The sequence below is a fragment of the Hyperolius riggenbachi genome, chromosome 1 (assembly GCF_040937935.1).
Source record: "Hyperolius riggenbachi isolate aHypRig1 chromosome 1, aHypRig1.pri, whole genome shotgun sequence".
In the NCBI taxonomy this organism is placed as follows: Eukaryota; Metazoa; Chordata; class Amphibia; order Anura; family Hyperoliidae; genus Hyperolius; species Hyperolius riggenbachi.
This window is the reverse complement of record NC_090646.1, coordinates 639,431,722-639,458,096: the sequence shown is the minus strand read 5'-3', so window position 1 is coordinate 639,458,096 and position 26,375 is coordinate 639,431,722. Positions and strand designations below refer to the sequence as shown.

The 26,375-nt window shown below is 46.1% G+C and overlaps 1 protein-coding gene across 4 annotated transcripts in view; it reads left to right on the top strand.

Annotated features, from left to right (window-relative positions):
* WDR7 (WD repeat domain 7) overlaps positions 1-26,375 on the top strand; it is a 516,060-nt gene that overhangs the window by 475,594 nt on the left and 14,091 nt on the right. For all 4 annotated transcript variants that reach the window (XM_068251301.1, XM_068251300.1, XM_068251299.1 and 1 more), the window contains one exon: positions 12,656-12,760. In XM_068251301.1, the coding sequence (XP_068107402.1) occupies positions 12,656-12,760 (105 nt within the window). The remainder of the gene's footprint in view (positions 1-12,655; positions 12,761-26,375) is intronic.

The following is a 26,375-nucleotide window of genomic DNA, read 5'->3' as shown; positions in this document are numbered from 1 at the left end:
GGTCCTGCCTCTGACTGTGAAGCATGAGGTTACGAGTTTGACTCCCGGGTCAGTGAAAAAAAAATGTACAGGAAGTGGCCATGGATGACCTTCTGCAACAAGTACCGTAGTTTGATTGTGTTTATTGCAAAAATCAAAGTAAAAAACCTCAAATAGTTAAAACTAGTTAATTTAAACGTGTATAAAAGACAAACCTGGAGTTGAGTTTTTTAATTCTATTTTTTTGTTTATTACTTTTTAATTTCTGGTTTTTTAAATATTCATGCAGCCGCGGGCAAGCGACAGCGTCACTTTTTATTTATTTATTTAGTCTGATAGAATTACTTAACCATTTACAAAAGCTCTGTTTTGATGTAAATAACCTTCCCCGTGGGATATTAAAAGGGCACCTCTCGCTCAAGTGGAATATTGACGCGCGCCATTCAAGGAGCTCACGCGGTATTGTTGGCGCGGCGGCTCAGAACACTTTATGAAGATGGAAGAAAGAAGAAAAAAAAAACGCTCTGCTCCTTCCTTTGAACTGAACCTGAAATAAAAGCCGGGAATCATTACAAGAAGTCGGACGGCTTTCTCTCTCTCTCTCTCTCTCTCTCGCTATTTTAAGTATCTCTGTAATTGTGTTTGGTGGGCTGTTAAATTATGTGGGCTCCGATAGCAATGGGCTTCTTGCGAAGAAAGACTTTAGGACCTCGCTGAAATTATTCATAGGCTTTCAGGAGAGACAAATTTTGCTGAAAGGCTACCGCAGCTGTACGGCGTCTCCCGAGACCGTTAGTAGAATGCGACCTTCCCCCGAGATTATGTTTTTGTTGATTGTTTTCTTTCTTTTTCTTTTTTTTTTTTCTTCCTGTGCTCACTTATGTGCGCGCCCAAAATAGAAAATCGCATTTGTTGGCCACGCAGATGTATTTTTTAATCAACTATTACACAACGGTAACCTTTGATTTCTTCTGACTGTTGAGCTTCACCTCTGAATCTTTTCAGTTACGGAGTTTGAAGAAGAACTCCGGGAGAGGTTGCATAAAAGTATGCACCCCAGTTTTGGAGCAGTTTCACAAACTCATTTTCCATGTTCGTTCATTCTGCTTGCTTGCAGTTTCTGTTTTTGAAAATGTTACGTAGTTAAAATTGCTTTTAGAATGTGCTCTTTTGACACCCGCTGTCCTGTCTGTAAATGGCTTCTCAAAGTCAGAGCCCAGGCATTCCGAATGAATGGAGTAGGAGAAATGGGGAGGAGCAGGCATGTACAGGGAGCTGTCCTGATGCCCATGGCTCCCTCTGTTCTCCTCTGTCCACCTTCTTTGGCAGCTAAATACCTCCCCCCACGGCAGCCTCTGCCAGGTCCCCAGAGTCGGGCATTAGTGCACCGGCCCGGCAGCGCGCATCCTGCAGCACGTACCCACAGCTGGGAGCGCTCTGCACATGCATTAGTCGTGACGTCATGCGCAGTGCGCTCCTGGCTGCAGGCGTGCACTGTAGGATGCACACAGCTGGGCCTGTACACTAATGCTCAACTCTGGGGACCTGGAAGAGGCTGCCGGTGGACATTTAGCTGCCAAAGGAGGGGGCCATAGAAGAACGGGGGGAGCGGTGGCATCAGGACAGCTCCCTGTACATGCCTTTCCCCCGTTTCTCCTACTTCATTTGGCTCTGGTATCCTTTAAAGTAGTGTTTCTCACACCTGTTCTTGTGTGTGTTGGTTCCATGGAATCCACCTGGCTGAGACACTAATTACCCCACCTGTTCATAGGTGAGGTTGCCTGTAAAACATGCACTATCATGGAGTCACGGGGACAGGCTTGAGAAACACTGCTAAATTCTTTAAAAATACTTTGTTTACTAACTTCTCCATAACTACAACCAAACAATACCTCAGTTGCTTTTAAAGTTTAACTTAAAGAGAATCTGTACAGTCCGATTTGTACAATAAAAGCATGCCAATCGAGTCACTTTGTTCTCCTGGATCCCTCTTTGCCGTTTCTGCCGCTCCGCCGCGATCCTGGCTTTTAATCGCCAGTTTTAGGCAGTGTTAACAAACAAAAAACATGGCCGCTAACCAGGAAGTGATGTATGTGTATATATGTATGTATGTATGTATGTATGTATATATATATATATATATATATATATATATATATATATATATATATATATATATATATATATATATATATATATATATATATATATAATATGTTACAGGAAAACCTAAATAGAAGTAAAAAAAAAAAAAAATGACCTTACCTGGGGCTTCTACTAACCCCCTGCAGCGGCCCTGTTCTCGTGCTGTCACTTAGTGTCCCTCCAGTCCTCCGCAGCGACCCTTTTTCCAGCCAGCCGACGGGCCACTGTGCATGCGTGGCCATGGCTGGGAGCATTCTGTGCATGTGCAATAGAGATTCAATTTTTTTCATACTGCGCATGCGCTAAGTGCTCCCATCCACGGGACCGCGAACAGGAGCGTGGACCGGGGCAGCGCATCAAAATGAAAGTAGGGCGCTGCGGGGAACCAGAGGATTGCTTTTTCCTGGCGTATACACAGGGCGGCTGTAGGGGGCTGGTAGAAGCCCCAGGTAAGTTAGCCTTTAGTCATGTGAGAAGGGGAGATCACAAACTCCATGTTGTTAGCCTAGTCTGAAGCCAGCCTTTGTGTCCTGTGTGCGCTCTATCGCCCCCTATCCCCTACTCCAGGGTCCTTGTTTTGCCCTGATGTGTTGTACTTTGACCAAGGTTAGAATTGTAGTGAGTGGGATATGGAGGCTGCCATATTTATCTCCTTGTAAGCAGTGCCAGTTGTCTGGCTATCCTGCTGATCCTCTGCCTCTAATACTTTTAGCCATAGCCTCTGAACAAGCATGCAGCAGATCAGGTGTTTCTGACATTATTGTCAGATCTGACAAGATTATCTGCATGCTTGTTTCTGGTGTGATTCAGACATTACTGCAGCCAAATAGATCAGCAGGGCTGCCTGGCAACTGGTATCATTTAAAAGGAAATAAATAATGCAGCCTCCATATTCTTCTCACTTCAGTTATCCTTTAAGCCAGTACATAAAAGAGTTAAGAGTCTTTGGACAAGGCTCCCTAATGCTCCTGGTCTCCTGTGGAGAGGGCCCTAAGTGGTTGCTACTCTGCATGGCTTTGAGGCCGCCAGGAGATAAGTGTGGTTGTGTGTCTGGTCTTGTCTAAGCCATCCACAAACTGGAGAGTGGAGAGATTTCCCATAACTGGTCCCCAGAATGCTCTCTGTTATTCCTGCACTCTGGAGTGTGGCGGGTCTTTGTGTTTTGGCTCAGGGACTATTCATCACAGCCTGTTAGTCCTGGGCCCGTGGGGGGAAGGGGGGGGGGGGGGGTGAAAGGAGCTCTGGATGCCTCTTGTTGAAATTAAGAGGCTTCGTACTGTGATTAATCTGATGCTTGGTGCAGTTTTTCATGACGGAGTCATTAATAAGTAATCCCGCTTTGATTATTTTCCTTGCGTGCCTGGCCAGCGCTGACATCCCCGGGGCAGGGACCGGCTAACTGGGAGATTTGGCTTCTAGGCCGGGACTCCTGGGCCCGTTTCTTTGTCACGGGGACCTGCAGCTGTGCTAAATTATAGCTGCGAGGACAGAGGAGGCTCTGGCTGTGTTTAACCCGTGTCATTGTTTGTGTGTGCATTTTTTATAATGCTGACATCTTCTGCAGCGCTGTACAGATGGCCTAGAGCCATTGCCGACAGTCTGCATTTGTGCAAGAACTTAAAGAGGAACTCCAGTGAAAATATTGTAATAAAAAAAAGCTTAATTTTTACAATCAATATGTATAAATGTTTGCCAGTGTCAGTGTTTGCCCGTAAAATCTTTCCTCTCCCTGATTTACATTCTGACATTTATTACATGGTGACATTTTTACTGCTGGCAGGTGATGTCACTGGTAGGAGATGCTGCTTGCTTTTTTTGGCAGTTGTAAACAGCTGTTATTTACCACAATGCAACAAGGCTCCCAGTGTGTTATGTCAGTACTTCAGTGCTGTGAGGCGCTGACATCACACTGTGGGAGGGGTTTCACCACAATATCAGCCATACAGACCCCCTGATGATCTATTCGGGAGAAGATATAGATTTCTCATGGGAAAGGGGGTATCAGCTACTGATTGGGATGAAGGTCAATTCTTGCTTACGGTTTCTCTTTAAAGAGGAACTGTAGTGAAAATAACATTATGAATGAAACTGTTTACAGTATTCATGTATAGATGGTTTAGTCAGTGTTTGCACATTGTAAAATCTTCCCCTCTCTGATTTACATTCTGACATTTCTCACTGGTTCTGCCAGGTGATCTGTACGAAATGTTTGCGTGGCATTTGGAAAAGGCCATTATTTCTTACAATGCAATGATGTTCACAGGCAGCAAACTGTTAGGGCCATGGTCATTATTTATTTTATTTATTTCTTGTATTTATAAAGCGCCAACATATTTTGCAGCGCTGCCCACCGGATATTCTGGCCAAACGGGCCCGTCAGCGCGATGAGGGTATAGGCCACCCTCCAGCCGCCTCAGGTATCCACAGCTGGGCACTTGTTTATCCAGAGACGTCAACCTCCAAAAAAACCGCTTACCATAGCGTAAAAGTGTAAGGGATATATTCCCGCATTTATTTAAAAATAGATCACATAAAAATTGTGGACACAGTCCATAAAACACTTGCAGGTGGAAGAAGCCAAGGGAAGCGTATAGCTCTGAAGTGGCCTGCCGCGCTGGGAACGCCTGCTCCGGCTCACACCCCCGCTAGACCACCGCTCGTGACTGGAGAAGCGTGTATCAGACAGTCTCCGCGTCGGGTGACGTCCCACGCGTAGCGCCGCTCCGTAGCTCCGCCCAACGCGTTTCGTTACCATAGTAACTCATCAGGGGCTCCTGTGGAAACCTGAGGCGGCTGGGGGGGTGGCCTATACCCTCATCGCGCTGACGGGCCAGAATATCTGGTGAGTCTCTTCATATAGGGGGGGATTTTCTGCTTGAGCTTACATCCCCTCATATGTTGTATGCTACAGTGAAGGAACTGGACTGTGTTGAGCGCTGAACCCATTATCTAATATATTTCTCTCTGGCTGTACACAACAAGCAGGGAGCGCTCCACCTGATTGACTTTTATTTCTAATTTTTAATTGATCAACTCTTGTTATTGCACTTGCCCTGTGAGCGCTATATATATATATATATATATATATATATATATATATATATATATATATATATATATATATATATATATATATATATATATATATATATATATATATATATATATATATATATATATATATTTGTTTGAATATTATGCAGCGCTGACATCGCACTGTGGGACGGGTTTCACCACAATATCAGCCATACAGCACCCCCTGATGACCCGTTTGTGAAAAAGTAAAGATTTCTCCTGGGAAAGGGGGTATCAGCTACTGATTGGGATGAAGTTCAATTCTGGGTTACGGGTTCTCTTTAGGGTAAACCTGTGACTTTTGTAATTGAAAAAAAATCAGATACTTACCCTGGGAGAGGGAAGCCTCTGGACCCTTAAGAGGTTTCCCTCCCAGTACTGTGGAACCGATCGGGTCCGTCATTTTTGGAGAAAGCCAGGTAGGACGGTGCTAGTGCGCCTGAGCGAGCTACGGACAGCCGGCGACAAGCTTTTTTCCGGCTCTAGTGTCCATTTTGCAACAAATAGATTAAAAATACACCAGGCTGATTTCTGTTACTTAATTTCGTGTTGAGATACCAGTGCAATTTTACCGGAGAGGGAGGTGTCCAGACTCCACCCACTGTCCCATCATCCTCCACACAGGACGAAATCAGAAAGGAAGTGGAAGGGGGGAAGCAGCCAGTCTCTCCCTGCGATCACATGACTTTGCCCACCTCCTGCCTCTGCTTAGAGATTAACTGTTTGTGTCCAGGCCTGCAGCTGCAGCATCCTTTCACACCATGCCTGTTTTATTGTGATAGGATTGGATGTCTGGGACACATGACTGTCTCTTTTTCTGGAACAGCTGCACCAAATATAAAAAGTATGTTAAAGTAGACGTGAACTCTTGTACAGGACAGACAGAAAACATAGATAAATGCACCCTGTGTGTATTTAGAGAGTTTAGCCTGTCTAATTCCCCCCTCATCTGCGACTAATCACTACTGTAATGTGATCTCTCAGCTGTGTCAGCTGGCTGCCTCAGCAGAGCAGTTCATTTGTAAACAAAGGATTTTAACCCTATGCCTGCTTCTATAAAAGCAGCAAGTAGACACACTGCAGATTTATTGCAGGGTTTGCATCAGGTGTAACAAAGAAATGTTTTCTGTAGAAGTTATTATGTTGTTGTTTATAGTTTAGAGCAGAAAGAAAGTTCTAAGCTCAAACTCATTCCTCTTTACCCAGAAATCACAACACAAGATCCTTTTTTTCTTCATAACGCTAATTATCTGGTTTTCTAGCTCCAAAAGCTGTATGTGTCTGAGGAGGTGACGCCCCCCCCCCCCCCCCTACCTCTCCTCCACCCCTTTGTCTTTACACACGTACCCCTGAAGGGTTAATGCCACCGGGCTAGCTGCAGCTGTCACCTTTTTCTCTGCAGATTAACTCCGGTGACGAAAGAAGCGCCTTCATTTTGCGCTTGTCATTTGCCCAGGAAGTTAAGGCAAATTGTAATGAGGGAATCACAGCAGGACGGCATTGTAACAAATGAGAGGCAGATATTGACCGACAGGCAACATGCCATTTCGGTGATAAATGTATTTTTATACGCCGTTCCTCAAGGTCACTTTGCGCTCTCCTTGGAAGCCCAGTTTGTGGAAAATCACGCGGATGCATTGTGAAGCCGTATGGCGGGGGAATTACCGCCGCGGCTATAGAAGTGTGCCGGGGATAGGTCGGGTGGAATCTGCGTGGAATATTGAGCAGGGCTGTGACATGTACGCTGCCTGACGGGCGGATGATGTCGTTAACCAGCTCAATCATGTCTTTCAGCAATCCTGGCGAGGAAACATCGGTCGTCTCAATCACGTGGAACTAGGTCACGTCTGTCACTAGTGGGGACAGCAAACAGAATGCGCCAATGTTTCCTGTTACAGACCATTTATTGGCTTGTATTCTTAAAACGGCTCAGACCAAAAACGTATGTATTTAATACATACAATATTTTTAATATCGGTAGTATTACTATTGATGCTCAATTCTACATTTTTCTTCTTATACTGTTTTTTAAAGGACCACTACTGTGAAAAAAAGTAGGCAGTTAAAATCTGACAGAACCGACAGCTTTTTGGGTTGGTCCATTTGCTCATGGGGGATTCTCAGGGTTTTCTTTGTTTTCAAGTAGCATTTCCTGAACAGCAGTTGCAGAGTCTAACTGACAAAATAGTGTGCAAGTGATTAGGGAGACTGGCTGGTATGTTACTATTTTGGCAGTTAAACTGCTGTTCAGGGAATGCTGTTGAAAACAAAGAAAACCCTGAGATATCCTCCATGAGGAGATGGACTGGCCCACAACCTGTCGGTTCTGTCAGATTTTAACTGCCTACTTTTTTCACGGTAGTCGTCCTTTAAAGTGAACCAGAAGTGCAAATAAACTTTATGGGATAATCATTTGTATCTGTAGTACCGATGATAAATAGACCACTTTTAACAGGAAAATGAGTCCCAGACTGCCAGTCGCTGTTTAAAATCCACAATCAGCCTTATTAAGCTACAGAATACCCAGCAAGCTCAGGGTGACCCAGAACCACTGGGGAAGTGTAGGTAGCTGAAAAAGCTATAAAAGCCCCTCTACTAAAAATGCAACACTTAGTAAAATTTGCCTTCTTACAGGAAACCTGAAACAACTTTAAAGGATACCCGAGGTGACATGATGAGATAGACATGTGTATGTACAGAGCCTAGCACACAAATAACTAGGCTGTGTTCCTTTTTTTTCTTTCTCTGCCTTGAAAGAGTTAAACATCCTGTATGTAAGTGACAGTTCCTGTCTGAGTCAGGACTGTGTCAGACTACAATGTGACCCTCACTGATAAGAAATTACAACTATAAAACACTTTCCTAGCAAAAAATGGCTTCTCAATGGTTCATAGATTTTAGCTCTGGTATACTTCAATGAATGTGTCATTGAGCAAAAACAATAAAACAGTTAAGACTTAAAAAGTAGATTTAAACATAAAATAAAACTGTGGAATATCTTAAAGATTCATTTTTAGGAGAAGGAAGATCGATACCATTGTTTATTTCGTTAGTTTATTTTCGCCTCCGTTGTCCTTTAAAAGAAAAAGTTTCAGTTACCTGGGGCTTCTGCCAGCCCCCTGTGCCTGCAGCGTCACTTTTCGATGCTCCATTCCCCCGCTGCGGCTCAGTTTCCTTACTACTGACTTGCAAGTCGTTGGCCACTGCGCCTGCGCAGAACGCTCACAGCGACGGAAGCGCAATGAGGACGTGCGTGGCCTGTGCCGCACAGGCGCAGTGGCCATAGACGGCCCGAACTGAAACTGAGCCGCAGCAGAGTGAGCAGAGCATTGAGGAGTGACGGCGCGGGCAGAGGGGGCTGGCAGAAGCCCCAGGTGAGTGCAACTCTTTTTTTTTTTTTAAGTTATGTCAGGTTTCCTTTAATACAGAAGGTATTTGTGATAATTCAGATTTAAGTGAGCAACTGTGGTTTCCCATGATGCATCACTCCCGGATAGGCAAACCATCTCTATAAACCCTGAAGCCGGGCACACATCCAGGACCGCTGGTGTATAGCAGCCCCAGCTACTTACCTGGGGCTTCTTTTAGCCCCCTGAAGTCTTCCTGCTCTTCATCATTATCCCAGACTGCTTGGTACCCCCGGTGTAACCCTCTTCACAACGCTGAATTCAAGGCCCGTGAAAGGGCCTTTAATTCAAGGCCCAACGAAAAAAAATTGCTACTACGCATACACGCATGCTCCCACTCGCAAGAGCGTGATAGAGGAGGTGCGCTTTGTGGTCAATCGAATCATTCAATCGATTAAACACTAAAATCGACATTTGTATGGGCCTCTTAAGAATTGCAGCAGTTTACATTTTCCCATTAAAATTTGTATTTGTCTCCGCCCACTTTTTGGTTAGGGGGATAAAAAGCATCCTATATGTTATTCCAGGTAATGTACTATGTGTGTGCCAAATCTCATTCAAATCTGCTTAGCCATTGTTGCGTGATTGAGTAACAAACATCCAAACTTTTGCACTTATGTTAGTGAGATTACACTGGAAACAGAGCTAGCCTGGGAACAGAACAAAGGCCGTACAGTCTGCTTTACCAATCCTTATAGATCAGCCCTGCGCTGTAAGTGATGGAGTAAAATGCCAGCGATTTGCATGTTGGTAATGAAGAGCGAGCGCAGCATTCACGGACGCCCCTGGCATCAAATACCGCATGCTGACCTGAAAGCAGGCGGACGTCGGGAGACGGAGGGAGGAGGTCTTTGTGAAGATGATTATCCAGTGGAGCCCTCATTTCCAACAGATGGACTGTTGTGTCATAAAGTTTTATCAAAGCAGCGATAAGTTATGCCGTTTGTAGCAGAACCGCTTAGGAGGTTGTGTAGAGCAGAAGAACGCCGGCATTCCTGATCATTAGAGATCAAGAGCTGATGAATTAACGAGCCTATGGACAATGGTGTGATCAGAGGGAGCCACAGCTGGACTCACTTACACTTCATATCAAAAGACATAAACTTCTGCTCTGAGCACATCACCTGCCTGCCCATCCTTAAAGGGGTTCTCTGATATCTGTAAAAAAGCTAAAACTGACACTTTACCTGGGCTTCTATTGGCCCCCTGCAGCTGTAATGTCCTGCGCCGTCCTCCTCAGATGCCCCGAATAATTAGCCACCGGGCTAATTATTCATCTAACTAGATGAATAGCACTGCGGCTGTGCGGCTTCGCGCATGCTCGCTCCCAAGCGCGTCAGTGGGAGCCTGCGCAGTAAGCTCCTGATGTCACGGGAGCGAGCATGCGCGCGGCCGCAGTTCTATTCGTCTAGTTAGATGAATAATTAGCAGGTTACCGGCGGCAGGGAGGGGAGCATCGGAGGAGGACAGTGCAGGACATTCCAGCTGCAGGGGGCCGATAGAAGCCCCAGGTAAGTGTCAGTTTTAGCTTTTTTACAGATATCAGAGAACCCCTTTAAAGGACAACTAAATCGAGAAGGATGTGGAGGCTGCCATATTTATTTTAAGCAATACCAGTTGCCTGGCAGCCCTGCTGACCCACTGCCTCTAATACTTTTAGCCATAGACCCTGAACAAGCGTGCAGCATAATAAAGGTGTTTCTGACATTATCAGATCTGACAAGATTAGCCGCATGCTTGTTTCTGGTGTGTTTCTGACGCTACTGCAGCCCAACAGGGCTTTCAGGAAATTGGTTTTGTTTAAAGAGGACAGTTAACCCCGGGTTGAATGTCATACCAATCAGTAGCCAATATCTTCTTTCCCCTAAAAAATCTTAACTTTTCTCAAATAAATCATCAGGGGGGTCTGTACGGCTGATATTGTGGTGAAACCCCTCCCACAGTGTGATGTCATGACCATAGTCTATCAGTTTATGGTCTGTGAACCTTGTTGCATTGTGCAGTGTTCTCCCCAGAAATGTTTTCCAGCCCAGGTGGCATGAAATAGTAGCCGGGTGGCATGAAGAAGAACCCGGGTGGGGCGAGATGAGAGAATGCAGGGCCGGTGCTTCTCTGCACAACTCTGCTTACAGCATAGGAGGAAGTGAGCCTATGACAGCCGGGTGCTCACCAAAACTAGCCGGGTGGAGGACCTGGCAAAAAGAGCCTGGGGAGAACACTGGTGTCTGAAATAATGGCTTTTTCCAGCTGCCAAGAAACCAGTATCTTCCTCTGTGCATAGAACTCTGTTAGGGCCCGTAAACACTAGGTGCATTTTTGGCCTTTTTTTCAAGTGCAGGCGATTTTTTAAAAATGCCCACAAAACGCTTGTGCAATGAATCTCTATGAGAAAGTTCATATCAGTGCGGTTCATGCGCTGTGCGTGCAGCAAAGCGGTGCCTGTACCGTTTTTGGGGCGATTTTCGTATAATGGAAGGTATAGGAAGAGCGCCAAACACTCACAAAAATCATGTTTTTTAGAATAAATACATTGTATTTATTATTTTCGGGTCAAAGAGTTCACTTCCTGACTTTGGTCAGGGAGTGAATTACAAAATCGCTCTGGCAAAGCGCTTAGAAAAACGCAGCGCGCAGTGGAGCGCCAGAAGGGGAAGAAAAACAGTGCAAAAAAGCGCAAAACGTTTTTGTTTTTAGGTGTAAATGAGACCTCCATTAACATTCCACACAGAACACCTGACAGGACTAAAGATGTCACCAACAGTGATACATTTCAGATTATAAATCGGAATGAGGAAAGATATTACAATGGGCAAACACTGACTAAATAATGTATACATGAATATTGTATAGCGACAGGTCAGCTCTTGCATGCTTTTTGAAAACGGTGAGTGGCAGCTTGGCTCTGCTCCACACTCAGAAAGGTTTGCATCTCCAGTAGGTCGTAGGAAGAGAGGCTACAATGCAAATCCTCATTTATGGACTTTTTTTCTTTTTGTTAACCATACAACTTACTAGAATGTAAATTCACCTCTAATTGGGATTTCCAGTTATGAGATAAATAAAAAAAAAGTTTAACCCCACAGCATAATTTTGCATACTGTGTATGTTTTCTTAATAAAAATTATTTAGCTACTGTGTCAAAATGAGTGTGTTGTAACACAGACAAATACACATACTGTCCGATAAAAGATCCGCACATTTTCTGTACCGCTCGGCAATGCTCTGCAGAGTCGGCATCGCTGCTGTGTCGGCACAAGCCTTGTCCCGGACGTGCAAGTGAAGCAGTCTGCTATTGATATATGTGAGGTTCACTTCCTGGGTATACAGTACTTCTGCTTTATAGGACCACTTTAGCGGTAAAAAGTAGGCAGTTAAAATCTGACAGAAGTGACTGGTTTTGGGCCAGTCCATCTTCTCCTGGGGGATGCTCAGGGTTTTCTTAGTTTTTAACAGCATTTCCTGAACGGAGGTCGCACAGTCTAACTGACACAATAGTGAGCAAGGGAGTAGGGAGGCTGATATCTTACTATTTTGGCAGTTGCTGTTGCTGAAAACAAAAAAAAAAACCTGAGAATCCCCCATGAGGAGGTGGACGGGCCTAAAACCTGTCGGTTCTGTCAGATTTTAACTTTAACTGCTTACTTTTTTCGCGAAAGCAGTCCTTTAATGGTTTCTTATAAGGGCTCATTTCCATTGTAACACAGAGCCGCACTGCTCTGCGTTGCGCATCACTCCTGGCGGGCGGAGCTTGCAATCTTATTCATTATACTGAATGGGATTGCAGGCACAATCGCCCGAAATACGTGCAACCATGCGCTGCAATTCAGTGGTGAATCGCAGCGCATGTATGGAAGCAGCAGTCAGTGCAGGCTATGCACTGTCTGCTGTCCCTGCGATCACGTTTCCATAAAAGCGCATGAAAGCACGCTATATGGAAACGAGCTCTGAGAGTTTATATTAGTGATGTAAAGTCTTACATACGGCATAAACTGGCTTGATATGTGATGATTATTATATCCTTATTATCTGTTTGCGTCATTGTTTTACAGAATATCCATGGCCACAAAGGACCAATCACAGCAGTCTGTTTTGCCCCTGACGGACGTTACCTAGCAACCTACTCCAACAAAGACAGCCATATCTCCTTCTGGCAGGTAAGCCTTGTTCTGACAGCTTTATCATTGTTCTTGGTTTTATGTTTGCTTTATTATTGAAGCCCAGCAAAAAAAAAAACAAATAGAGATGGGTGAATCCCAAATTTTCTCGAAACGGAATCCAAAGAGATTCTCTAATCTTTTGAATCTAACGAATACTGTACAGGTAGTCCCCGGTTAAGAAATGAGATAGGAACTGTAGGTTTGTTCTTAACCTGAATCTGTTCTTAAGTCAGAACATCTCTGTCCCCGGTACCTCCTCTGTGCCCCCCTGTGTCTCCAGTGTCCCCCTCTGTGTCACCTCTGCACTCTGTACCTGTTTATACAAGTTTAATACCCATTTCTTTCTTTGATTTTTTTTTAAATCGATTTTCTCAAAAACTACAAGTCCAATTTGAAAAAAAAAATTTTTGACTTGTTCCCATGGAAACAGAGAATCCATGCCGTTCCTATCGGCTGGTCGTTTGTTAGTCGGGGACTACCTGTATATAAGAATTGTGTGATGCGTGTAAGAATAGTAGTTAGACTTATGGTACCCATACACGGTACAACAAAAACGTTAGATTTTCCCATTTTGTCGACCAAAATGGTTGAATCAAATGAAAGTTGAAAATAATCTTTTTTCTGTCTATCAAGATAAACAAACGTTTATCCAGTTTTTATTATAAAAATCAAATCAGACATGTTGGAAAACTCTTTATATTCGATGTAACAGAATAATCAAACTAAATTATCTAATCCAAAAAAAAAATGAAAAATTGTACCATGTATGGTCACCTTTAAAATCTACTATTCTAACTACTATTATGTATGGTGCCCATACATGGTACAATAAATACGTTCAATTCTCCCGTTTATTCGACCAAAATGATCAAATGAAAGTTTAAAGGGAAGGTTCAGGGACGCCTTGAAAAAAAAATCCATATCCACTTACCTGGGGCTTCCTCCAGCCCGTGGCAGGCAGGAGGTGCCCTCGCCGCCGCTCCAGAGGCTCCCGGTCGTCTTCGGTGGCCGACCCGACCTGGCCAGGCCGGCTGTCCGCCGGGCTGTACTGCGCAGGCGCAGAACTACTGCGCCTGCGCAGTACAGCCCGGCGGACGTCCGATGACGTCAGCGCGCCCGCGTGGGACGCAGAAGAGCCCGTCCTTGGAGCGCAGAAGAGCCCGACCTGGAAGCCGGCCTGGCCAGGTCGGGTCGGCCACCGAAGACGACCGGGAGCCTCTGGAGCGGCGGCGAGGGCACCTCCTGCCTGCCACGGGCTGGAGGAAGCCCCAGGTAAGTGGATATGGATTTTTATTTTTTTCAAGGCGTCCCTAAACCTTCCCTTTAAAAGAATCTTTTCTCCGATCAAGAAAAAAGAATCAATTATCCCGTTTGTTCAATGAAAATCCGATCGGACATGTTGAAAAAATCTTTCTGTTCGATCTAACGTAATAATCTAACAAAATGATCTAACCTAAACAAAATAAAAAAATTGTACCATGTATGGGCACCATAACACGGATCACACAATTCTTAGGTACAGTATTCGTTAGATTCAAAAGACTCAAATATTTTTGGATTCGAATTCGAGGAAATTTGGAATTTGGCCCATCTATAAAAAATACAAAACCCTAGTTCAAGTTTTAAATAACATTCAAAAAATTGGCCAACTGGCTAGACAGAGGGACTAAAACTTCAATGTTCACCGTATGCTGGAGGTCAACATTGCCCTTACTGTAACCTCCCCTGAGCATCTCCATAGCACTCATGCGCACAATGATGTCATTGCATGTGGCATAGGCCCTAGAAAATGTGGGAACTTCAACACAATCTTCTGTATAGAATAGACACCTGATTATGTAGGGGGAGTGTGCAGGTCATGTGATCTTCCGCCTTGGACATGTGGGGTGCAGTTTTATGCTATCTTTGTGGGGTTTTTTCAGCGGGAGTGGTGAAGGTAACCTCTTATGGAAATAATTAAAGTCTATGCCCTGTTTACGGCCACTTATCCCTGCCAGGGCTTAGATTTCAACTACTCATCACTGCACACTCATACCTTTGTTGTTGCTCTGGCACATTTGCGTCCTGCTCGCTTTGCTGTCACTCCTGACCCTGTGATCATTGTAAGCCAATCACGGTGCTCAATGTAAAAAATAGGAAAAGGCTTAGGCTCAAGGACCGTTTGTAAACAAAAGAAAGGAGGGGCTTGAACATAATCGCACTCTTCAAGATAGAGGCTGAACCAGACTATATTAGAATAAATGAAAACATAGGAGAAAAGTAATTTATAGTGCATTTCACTCGGGGACAAATGTACAACTAATACACGTGTATTTTACATTTTACACAGTTTTGCAATAGTGGTCCTTTAATTTCTGAAATTGATTTTTTTTAAAAGGCATGTTTGTAAATCTGTCTGCATCTGGCTACCTTTTGTACGCCAACCGGATTGTCTGATCTGTGTGAAACTTCATCATCTGAGCACAGGGACAGTTAAACGACCACTCCAGCGAAAAACTAAAAAACGTTATCTGACAGAACCGACAGGGTTTGGACTAGTCCATCTCCTCATGGGGAATTCTCTGGGTTTTCTTTGTCTTCCTAAGCAATTCCTGAATGACAGTTGCAAAGTCTAACTGGCAAAACGGTGTGCAAGTGAGTAGGAAGGCTGGCTGGTATATTACTAATTTTTCACTTAAACTGCAGTCTAGGAAACGCTTTCGAAATCAATGAAACCCCTGAGAATCCCCCACGAGGAAATTAACTATTCCAAAAACCTGTCTGTTCTGTCAGATTTTAACTGCTTACTTTTTTTTTTTTTGCTAGAGTGGTGCTTTAAATGGAACCTAAACTGAGAGGGATATGGATGTTTCCTTTTAAACAATACCAGTTGCCTGGCAGTCCTGCTGAACTCTTTTGGCTGCAGTAGTGGTTGAATCACACCCTGGAACAAGCATGCAGCTAATCCAGTCTGACTTCAGTCAGAGCACCTGATCTCCATGCTTGTTGTGGGGCTGTGGCTAAAAGTATTAGAGGCACAGGATCAGCAGGAGAGTCAGGCAACTGGTATTATTTTAAAAGGAAAAATCCATATCCTTCTCAGTTTAGGCTCCCTTTAATACACATGCTGCTCTTTGCAATGTTTGTATGTAGATATATTATTTTGTAGGGGTCATGTACAGTGGTCAATCACCGTCCGCACATTATAGAGCACAGTACACTAATCTCTCCTCTCGTATGGCAGCCCTGCGGTCGCGCTGTAACCAGTAAAATGCTACCTGCATCCTCTACACCATAATAAACATATTTAGCTAATTGTGTCTAAGCCGGGGATTGTGTGTTTATTGATTAAACGCTTTCCATTCTTCTCCGGTTTCCTTGTCGTATTGTTCGAAAGCAATATAATGAGTCAATGCACTTCCATTTTACAGTCAGGTAATTAAAGCTTACAGCCATGTTTACCACCTTTCTTTGATACATAATATCATTACCGCACGGATGATGTTTATATCTGATTGATCGTCATCTGTCACTGAGAAGGGGTCACATGACTCCAGAGATAGATTCCGGGCTTCTGCCAGAAGAGGAGGCACTTATAGGGAAACGTCAATCATAAGTGAGCTGAGCAGTTATTGCTTTTATAAATATATGGAGTAATAACATTGACTTGCCTGCTGTCCATTTTATTAATTTATTTATTTTAATTAAAGTGGATCTGAACTCTTGCACAGGACAGAAGGAAAACAGAGAAATGCACCCTGTGTGGCCCAGTTCACATTAGCGTTTTTCTGCGGAGTCGGCCGTAAGGATCCGGCCATCAGGATCAGGAAAAACTGTCAGTTTTTACAGCCAGTGAGCTGTAAACTGTTTATTTGTTACTATGTAGCTGCAAAACCTTCTGTGTTCGTTCCGCTGAGCAAAACGGTCCGAAAAATTGGGTCCTGCAGCATTTTTTCGTCCGCTCAGCGGAACGGACCACGGAACCGTACGCCCGGCTGCGTTGGCAAATGCTAATGTAAACCGGGCCTAAGTATTTAGAGACTTTAGCCTGTCTAATTCCCCTTATCTGTGACTAATCACAAGCTCCAATTTGATCCCTTAGCTGTGTCAGCTGACTGCCACAGCAGAGAGGCTAATTTTAAACCACAGGATGTTAACAATATGTTTTCTTCCATGAAAGCAGGAAGTAGACACCCTGCAGATTTATTACAGGATTTGTATCACCTGTAACAAAGAAATGTTTTTCTTTAAATGTTATGCTGCTTATCTTTTAGAGCAGAGAGGAAGTTCTGAGTTCAGGTCCGCTTTAAAGTTTGAAATCTTTGATTTCTGCTTGGAGGAAGTGCTTCCTTGCATCAGAATTTCCTTGTGTATACAACAATGGCATTTTAGTTCACCGGGATTTTTTCATCTTTTGTGCAAGTCCCTCCTCCCTGGCTTTTTTTTTTTTTTTTTTTTTTTTGTGTAATCATTTTTTATTTCTAGCAATGGTTTGAAACTCCCCCGAAACAGCAGGTTGATTCAGACAATCTCTTAGTAGGACTAGTACTATATGTACATATCATTATCCTATTATATCATGTGTTAGTTCAGGTCCCCTTTAAAAGTACCTCTGATCTTTAACAACAGAAAGAGATACCCCAAAACAGCACCAAACCAGATAGTGATTGTCAATTAATCTTTATTGAAAATATCTAAACAACTAATAAAAACAATTAAAATGTCACCAAAAGGGGTGATGTGACTCCATCATCCAACTCCAGACAAAAATTATATAATTTGACAAAAATGCAAAGGCAGATTAAAGGGACTCAGGGCTGAATGAAACAAAACGTTTTATACATACCTGGGGCTTCCTCCAGCCCCATACGCACGGAGCGCTCCCACGCCGCCGTCCTCCACTGCCCGCAGCTCCAATACCGGATTGCGCACTGCCGTCAGTCGAAGCCAGTCTACGCAGGAGAAGTGCGCCCTCTACGTATCTCTCCACCGGCTGCTGGAGAGATACGCAAACAGCGCACTTCTCTTACGTCAGACTGGCTCCAACTGACGGCAGTGCGGCGACCCGGTATTGGAGCTGCATAAGACTGAGGACAGCAGCGTGGGAGCGATCCATGCGTAGGGTGCTGGAGGAAGCCCCAGGTATGTATAAAATGTTTTGTTTCATTCAGCTCTGGTATACTTTAAGTAAAATCTGATGGTCCCTCGCATAGACTGTACAAGGTGCAATAGTCAATCATTATGGAAAATATGTGCAAAAAGGAAACTGTATTAATTGCTACAAATGCAAATGGAAAAAATGACATAGTGCAAATATGCACTTGAGTTCTTGGGTCACTAAAGTTACTTAATTCCAACAAAGTGCTGTGTGTATTGAGGTGCTTGTACAGATGAGCATTGTTCTTCCCCAATTACCTGACCCCCCTCTACCCGTGACATCACTCCCATGCTGCTTGTTTAGGCATAAGTGGAAGGGAAGAGGGTCAGTTAGGGTTAGGCACCAGTGAATGGTCAGTTAGGGTTAGGCGTCAGTTAGGTTTAGGCGTCAGTTAGGGTTAGGTATCAGTGGGAGGGTCAGTTAGGGCTCATTCACACTACACAACCCAAGCATGAACACGATTTCGTGCTTGCGCTGCCATCGCACGGTCAACGCACGGAATGCACGTCGGGGAGCGCTGGAGCGCAGACGCCGGCAGCCGTACCCGTCGGGAACCGTGTGCATTGTGCGATTTTATGTCCCCAGAAGCGTTACATCGTAACACATGGGAACGCACACCTGCAGTGTGAATGGCAACATGAAAGTCTATGGACTTTCATGTTGCCATGTGGATCGTACACTATGTGCGTTGCGTCAAAACTGACAGCGCAGCACATAGTGTGAATGAGCCCTTAGAGTTAGGCATCAGTGGGGTAGGGGCTGGTTAGGGTTAGGCATCAGTGGGAGGGTCAGTTAGGGTTAGGCATCAGTGGGATAGGGGCTGGTTAGGGTTAGGCACAGGCTGGGGATGGCATTTAGGCTAGGCATCGGCTGAGGGGTTTGGTTAGGGTTAGACATCAGCTGGGGGGAGGGGGGTTATTAGTGGAAGGCAACAGCTGGGGGGGGGTCGGTTACAGTTGACCATCAGCTGAGGGAGGATCAGCTGGGTGCAAGGAGAAGGGTTAGGATTAGGCATTAGCTTGGGGGGGGGATGTCGGTTAGGGTTAGGCATCGGTAGAGGGAGAGCTCGTGTGAGAGTAAGTTTTTAGGTTAGGCCATTGTAAATCAATATTTTACTATTAGGATTACCCACCAATTTTCAGTAGAATATCAGGCTGCCAGGGTCAGGACTGTCCTAGGCACAGGCCCCGCTCACCTTCACAGGCAGAGGCAGTAGATGTTCCAGATTATACCTGCTTTCCTTACCTAGAGACTACAGCAGGCTGCCGGGCACAGGACTGTCCTAGGCACAGGCCCCCGCTCACCTTCACAGGCAGAGGCAGTAGATGTTCCGGATTCCTCCTGCTTTCCTTACCTAGAGACTACAGCAGGCTGCCAGGCTCAGGACTGTCCTAGACACAGGCCCCGCTCACCTTCACAGGCAGAGGCAGCAGATGTTCCGGATTCCTCCTGCTTTCCTTACCTAAAGACTACAGAAGGCTACCGGGCTCAGGACTGTCCTAGGCACGGGCTCCGCTCATCTTCACAGGCAAAGGCAGTAGATGTTCCGGATTCCTCCTGCTTTCCTTACCTAAAGACTACAGAAGGCTACCGGGCTGAGGACTGTCCTAGACACAGGCCCCGCTCACCTTCACAGGCAGAGGCAGCAGATGTTCCGGATTCCTCCTGCTTTCCTTACCTAGAGACTACAGCAGGCTGCCAGGCTCAGGACTGTCCTAGGCACGGGCTCCGCTCATCTTCACAGGCAAAGGCAGTAGATGTTTCTGATTCCTCTTGCTTTCCTTACCTAAAGACTACAGAAGGCTACCGGGCTGAGGACTGTCCTAGACACAGGCCCCGCTCACCTTCACAGGCAGAGGCAGCAGATGTTCCGGATTCCTTTTGCTTTCCGGATTTAAAGACTACAGCAGGCTGCCAGATTCCAGACTGTCCTAGGCACAGGCCCCACTCACCTTCACAGGCTGAGACAGCAGATGTTCCGGATTCCTCCTGCTTTCCTTACCCAGAGGCTACAGAAGGCTACCGGGCTTAGGACTGTCCTAGGCACAGGCCCCGCTCACCTTCACAGGCAGAGGCAGTAGATGTTCTGGATTCCTCCTGCTCGCCTTACCTAGAGACTACAGCAGGCTACCGGGCTTAGGACTGTCCTAGGCACAGGCCTCGCTCACCTTCACAGGTAGAGGCAGCAGATGTTCCGCATTCCTTCTGCTTTCCGGATTTAAAGACTACAGCAGGCTGCCAGGTTCAGGACTGTCCTGGGCAGAGGCCCCGCTCACCTTCACAGGCAAAGGCAGCAGATGTTCCGGATTCCTCCTGCTTTCCTTACCTAGAGACTACAGCAGGCTGCCAGGCTCCGGACTGTCCTAGGCACAGGCCCCGCTCACCTTCACAGGCAGAGACAGTAGATGTTCTGGATTCCTCCTGCTCGCCTTACCTAGAGACTACAGCAGGCTGCCAGGCTCAGGACTGTCCTAGGCAGAGGCCCCGCTCACCTTCACAGGCAGAAGCAGTAGATGTTCCAGATTACTTCTGCTTTCCTTACCTAGAGACTACAGCAGGCTGCCAGGCTCAGGACTGTCCTAGGCAGAGGCCCCGCTCACCTTCACAGGCAGAGGGAGTAGATGTTCCAGATTACTTCTGCTTTCCTTACCTAGAGACTACAGCAGGCTGCCAGGCTCAGGACTGTCCTAGGCAGAGGCCCCGCTCACCTTCACAGGCAGAGGCAGTAGATGTTCCAGATTACTTCTGCTTTCCTTACCTAGAGACTACAGCAGGCTGCCAGGCTCCGAACTGTCCTAGGCACAGGCCTCGCTCACCTTTTCAGGCAGAGGCAGTAGATGTTCTGGATTCCTCCTGCTCTCCTAACCTTTAGACTACAGCAGGCTGCTAGGCTCAGGACTGTCCTAGGCACAGGCCCCGCTCACCTTCACAGGCAGAAGCAGTAGATGTTCCAGATTACTTCTGCTTTCCTTACCTAGAGACTACAGCAGGCTGCAGGGCACAGGACTGTCCTAGGCAGAGGCCCCGCTCACCTTCACAGGCAGAGGCAGTAGATGACATGAGTAGGGAGTCAGCAGGGGGGTTTCTCTTTCCGCTGTGATCAGATCTAAATCTTGGTGCAGCTGCATCTGCTCTCGTGGCATCTCTAATCCCTGGTTGTCAGGCTGCTTGTAGAGATATAGCCGCAGCTGGGGAGCCCCGCCGTGCTAATCCCACATCCCCAGCTCCTGCCGTATTACCTGATTGCCAGACCGGCTCAGCAACCATAAAAAGGTTATTGAAATAAATTGTGACTTGTTATATTTGCTGCCCTTGGTGACGGATGAATCTGTGGAAGCCACGTCCAGCAGCTCTCAGGCGCTTTGGGTCAGCCAGGAAAAAAAGTGATATACAATAATCCCTATCATGGCCATAGTCTTGTGTCCTACCATATTATTATTATGTATTTATACAGCACTGACATCTTCTGCAGCACTTTACAGAGTACATAGTCGTGTCACTGACTGTCCTCAGAGGAGCTCACAATCTAGTCCCTACCATAGTCCTAGTATAATGTCCTACAATATTATTATTATGTATTCATATAGCACGGCCATTTTCTGCAGCACTTTACAGACTAGCACATAGTCATTCACTGACTGTCCTCAGAGGAGCTCACAATCTAATCTCTACCATAGTCATAGTCTAATGTCCTACCATATTATTATTATTATTATTATTATGTATTTATATACCACTGACATCTTCTGCAGAACTTTACTAATTGCCTATTCATGTCACTAACTGTCCTCAGAGGAGCTCACAATCTAATCCCTGTTCAAGCCTGTCATACCATATTATTATTATGGTATATACTGTATGTATATAGCACTGACATCTTCTGCAGCACTTTACAAAGTGGAAAAAACGGAAGGTCCGCACCAGTCCAAGGTTCCAAGCTTTATTCGGACATATACATCAGCAAGACATTAGGACAAGCATCAAAGAGCTGACATGTTTCGAGCCATTCAGGCCCTTAATCATAGCTAACTGACTAATGGTAAACTCCCCTTAAATAGGGGATTGTCTGAACACCTGATCCTCTGAACCACATCCAAAAGGGGGGAGGGGACAGAGGAGAAAACCATAGTTTTACAGGTGCAAGGCATATTTCTTCTGAATAGGTACATACAAAATGCATAAAACCACATACACAGAAAATTAAAACATATTAAAATATATTTTCTATCTCAAAGAGCAGCAAACATCAAAAATTTATAAATTTAGCGACATGCTATGTCACATAGAGCCATGGTATGTAGGGGCAGGAAATCCGGAAAGGAGGGGGTGGGGGGAAAGCGGGTGAAAGAGGGGGGGGGGGAAGAAAAAAAAAAAAGATAGGGAGGAAGGGAAGGGAAAAGAAGGGAGAAAAAAAGGGGGGGGGGAAGCGGGGAGAAGAAAAAGGAAAGGAAAAGGGGAGGGGGGGGCGAAAGAAAAGAATCATGTGATAAACGCCAGGTCCCATCTAGCGTTAAGGCCCCGAGGGGCTCTGGAACCCAGACGATGTATCCACATAGCCTCTCTTTTCAGTAATTGCTTATAGAGGTCGCCTCCTCTCTTAGATGGTAACACCCGCTCAATCCCCTGAAAACGAAAACCCCTCATCACCCCATCATGTTGGTCCCTAAAGTGCTTGGCCACATTAGAGATGTTTGTAGTGGCCCAACCAGCCCCCAAATAATGTTCAGCCACCCTCTGTCTTAATGGCCTTGTGGAGCACCCCACATACTGCAATGAACACAGGGTGCACTCAACCAAGTACACCACAAATTTTGTGCCACAATGAATGAACTGCTTAATGCTGTAGTGACGGCCATTAGACATGGAGATGGCAACTTTCGACTTGTGATGAGCATGACAATATCTGCACGTTGGGACACCACACTTATATGACTCCACCAACGACAGCCAAGTCTCACGAGTCAGATCTGAACTGAAAAGGCTGGGTGAGAGGATTTGCCCGAGTGTAGGGGCCCGTCTGCTAGAGAAGTCAACACCATTCATCAAGACCGGGGAGAGGCCTGCATCTCCCTCCAAAATGGGGAGATGTTTGTTGATAATATTAGTCACCTTCTTAAAGTCAACCGAATATGTACTCACAAAAGTGGGCCTATGTGGTTTCTGGGCATATTGTGTGGACTCCCCCAATAAATCCTGGTGGGATTTTTCTAAGGCCCTAGACTTCCCCCTCCTGATAGACCAAGTGGGATAACCCTGAGCCTTCAAGCGATTCTCGACCACTTTGAACTCGCCGGGTAAATCGGTGTTCACAGACTTTGTTGCAGTCACTTTACAAAGTGCATAGTCATGCCACTGGCTGTCCTCAAAGGAGCTAATAATCTAATCCCTGCTGCGGTCATAGTCTAATGCTTCTATCGTGGTCTAAGGATAATTTTGGGGTGGTTGAGGAAATCAATTTAGCAGTATGTTTTTTGGATGTGGGAAGACCAGAGTGACAAGAGGAAACTAACGCAAATATGGGAGGAACGTACAAACTTTATGATTGGCCCCAGATTTTAAACAGATACAGAATATCATATATTCATAATTTATTGGCTACTAAATGATTTTATGATAATATATCTGCACCCAGTGGGAGGTCTGTTCCCATACAGGGGGTCGTAGATCTACGTACCTCACCGCACCATTGTTTTGCGCGCTCCACCGTTGCAGCCTATTAGTACACAGATCAGTAATTGGAAACAGATATCTTCTGCTGTATGGCACCTCACATGCCGCGGCCTATCTGTCCATGGACATGTAGTGTATGTAGCTGCAATCCTCTGCTGTGCTGCACCTCACGTGTCATGGCCTATCTGTCCATAGACATGTACTGTATGTAGCTGCAATCCTCTGCTGTGCTGCACCTCACGTGCCACGGCCTATCTGTCCATAGACATGTACTGTATGTAGCTGCAATCCTCTGCTGTGCTGCACCTCACGTGTCATGGCCTATCTGTCCATAGACATGTACTGTAGGTAGCTGCAATCCTCTGCTGTGCTGCACCTCACATGCCGCGGCTTATCTGTCCATAGACATGTACTGTATGCAGCTGCAATCCTCTGCTGTGCTGCACCTCACGTGTCATGGCCTATCTGTCCATAGACATGTACTGTAGGTAGCTGCAGTCCTGTGCTGTGCTGCACCTCACGTGCCACGGCCTATCTGTCCATAGACATGTACTGTAGGTAGCTGCAATTCTGTGCTGTGCTGCACCTCGTGTCCATAGACATGTACTGTATGTAGCTGCAATCCTCTGCTGTGCTGCACCTCACGTGTCACGGCCTATCTGTCCATAGACATGTACTGTATGTAGCTGCAATCCTCTGCTGTGCTGCACCTCACGTGTCATGGCCTATCTGTCCATAGACATGTACTGTAGGTAGCTGCAATTCTGTGCTGTGCTGCACCTCGTGTGCCACGGCCTATCTGTCCATAGACATGTACTGTAGGTAGCTGCAATCCTGTGCTGTGCTGCACCTCACGTGCCACGGCCTATCTGTCCATAGACATGTACTGTATGTAGCTGCAATCCTCTGCTGTGCTGCACCTCACGTGTCATGGCCTATCTGTCCATAGACATGTACTGTAGGTAGCTGCAATCCTCTGCTGTGCTGCACCTCACATGCCGCGGCCTATCTGTCCATAGACATGTACTGTATGCAGCTGCAATCCTCTGCTGTGCTGCACCTCACGTGTCATGGCCTATCTGTCCATAGACATGTACTGTAGGTAGCTGCAGTCCTGTGCTGTGCTGCACCTCACGTGCCACGGCCTATCTGTCCATAGACATGTACTGTAGGTAGCTGCAATTCTGTGCTGTGCTGCACCTCGTGTGCCACGGCCTACCTGTCCATAGACATGTACTGTATGTAGCTGCAATCCTCTGCTGTGCTGCACCTCACGTGTCATGCCCTATCTGTCCATAGACATGTACTGTATGTAGCTGCAATCCTCTGCTGTGCTGCACCTCACGTGTCATGGCCTATCTGTCCATAGACATGTACTGTAGGTAGCTGCAATTCTGTGCTGTGCTGCACCTCGTGTGCCACGGCCTATCTGTCCATAGACATGTACTGTAGGTAGCTGCAATCCTGTGCTGTGCTGCACCTCACGTGCCACGGCCTATCTGTCCATAGACATGTACTGTATGTAGCTGCACTCCTCTGCTGTGCTGCACCTCATGTGCCACGGCCTATCTGTCCATAGACATGTACTGTATGTAGCTGCAATCCTCTGCTGTGCTGCACCTCACGTGCTGCGGCCTATCTGTCTATAGACATGTACTGTATGTAGCTGCAATCCTCTGCTGTGCTGCACCTCACGTGCCGCGGCCTATCTGTCCATAGACATGTACTGTATGTAGCTGCTGTGCTGCACCTCACGTGCCACGGCCTATCTGTCCATAGACATGTACTGTAGGTAGCTGCAATCCTCTGCTGTGCTGCACCTCACATGCCGCGGCCTATCTGTCTATAGGCATGTACTGTATGTAGCTGCTGTGCTGCACCTCACGTGCCGCAGCCTATCTGTTCATAGACATGTACTGTATGTAGCTGCAATCCTCTGCTGTGCTGCACATCACGTGCCACGGCCTATCGGTCCATAGACATGTACTGTATGTAGCTGCAATCCTCTGCTGTGCTGCACCTCACGTGCCGCAGCCTACCTGTCCATAGACGTGTACTGTATGTAGCTGCAATCCTCTGCTGTGCTGCACCTCACATGCCGCGGCCTGTCTGTCCATAGACATGTACTGTATGTAGCTACAATCCTCTGCTGTGCTGCACCTCACGTGCCGCGGCCTATCTGTCCATAGACATGTACTGTATGCAGCTGCAATCCTCTGCTGTGCTGCACCTCACGTGCCGCGGCCTATCTGTCCATAGACATGTACTGTAGGTAGCTGCAATCCTGTGCTGTGCTGCACCTCACATGCCGCGGCCTATCTCTCCATAGACATGTACTGTATGTAGCTGCAATCCTTTGCTGTGCTGCACCTCACGTGCCACGGCCTATCTGTCCATAGGCATGTACTGTATGTAGCTGCAATCCTCTGATGTGCTGCACCTCACGTGCCACGGCCTATCTGTCCATAGGCATGTACTGTATGTAGCTGCAATCCTCTGATGTGCTGCACCTCACGTGCCGCGGCCTATCTGTCCATAGACATGTACTGTATGTAGCTGCAATCCTCTGATGTGCTGCACCTCACGTGTCATGGCCTATCTGTCCATAGACATGTACTGTAGGTAGCTGCAATCCTCTGCTGTGCTGCACCTCACGTGTCATGGCCTATCTGTCCATAGGCATGTACTGTAGGTAGCTGCAATCCTGTGCTGTGCTGCACCTCACGTGCCGCGGCCTATCTGTCCATAGACATGTACTGTAGGTAGCTGCAATTCTGTGCTGTGCTGCACCTCACGTGCCGCGGC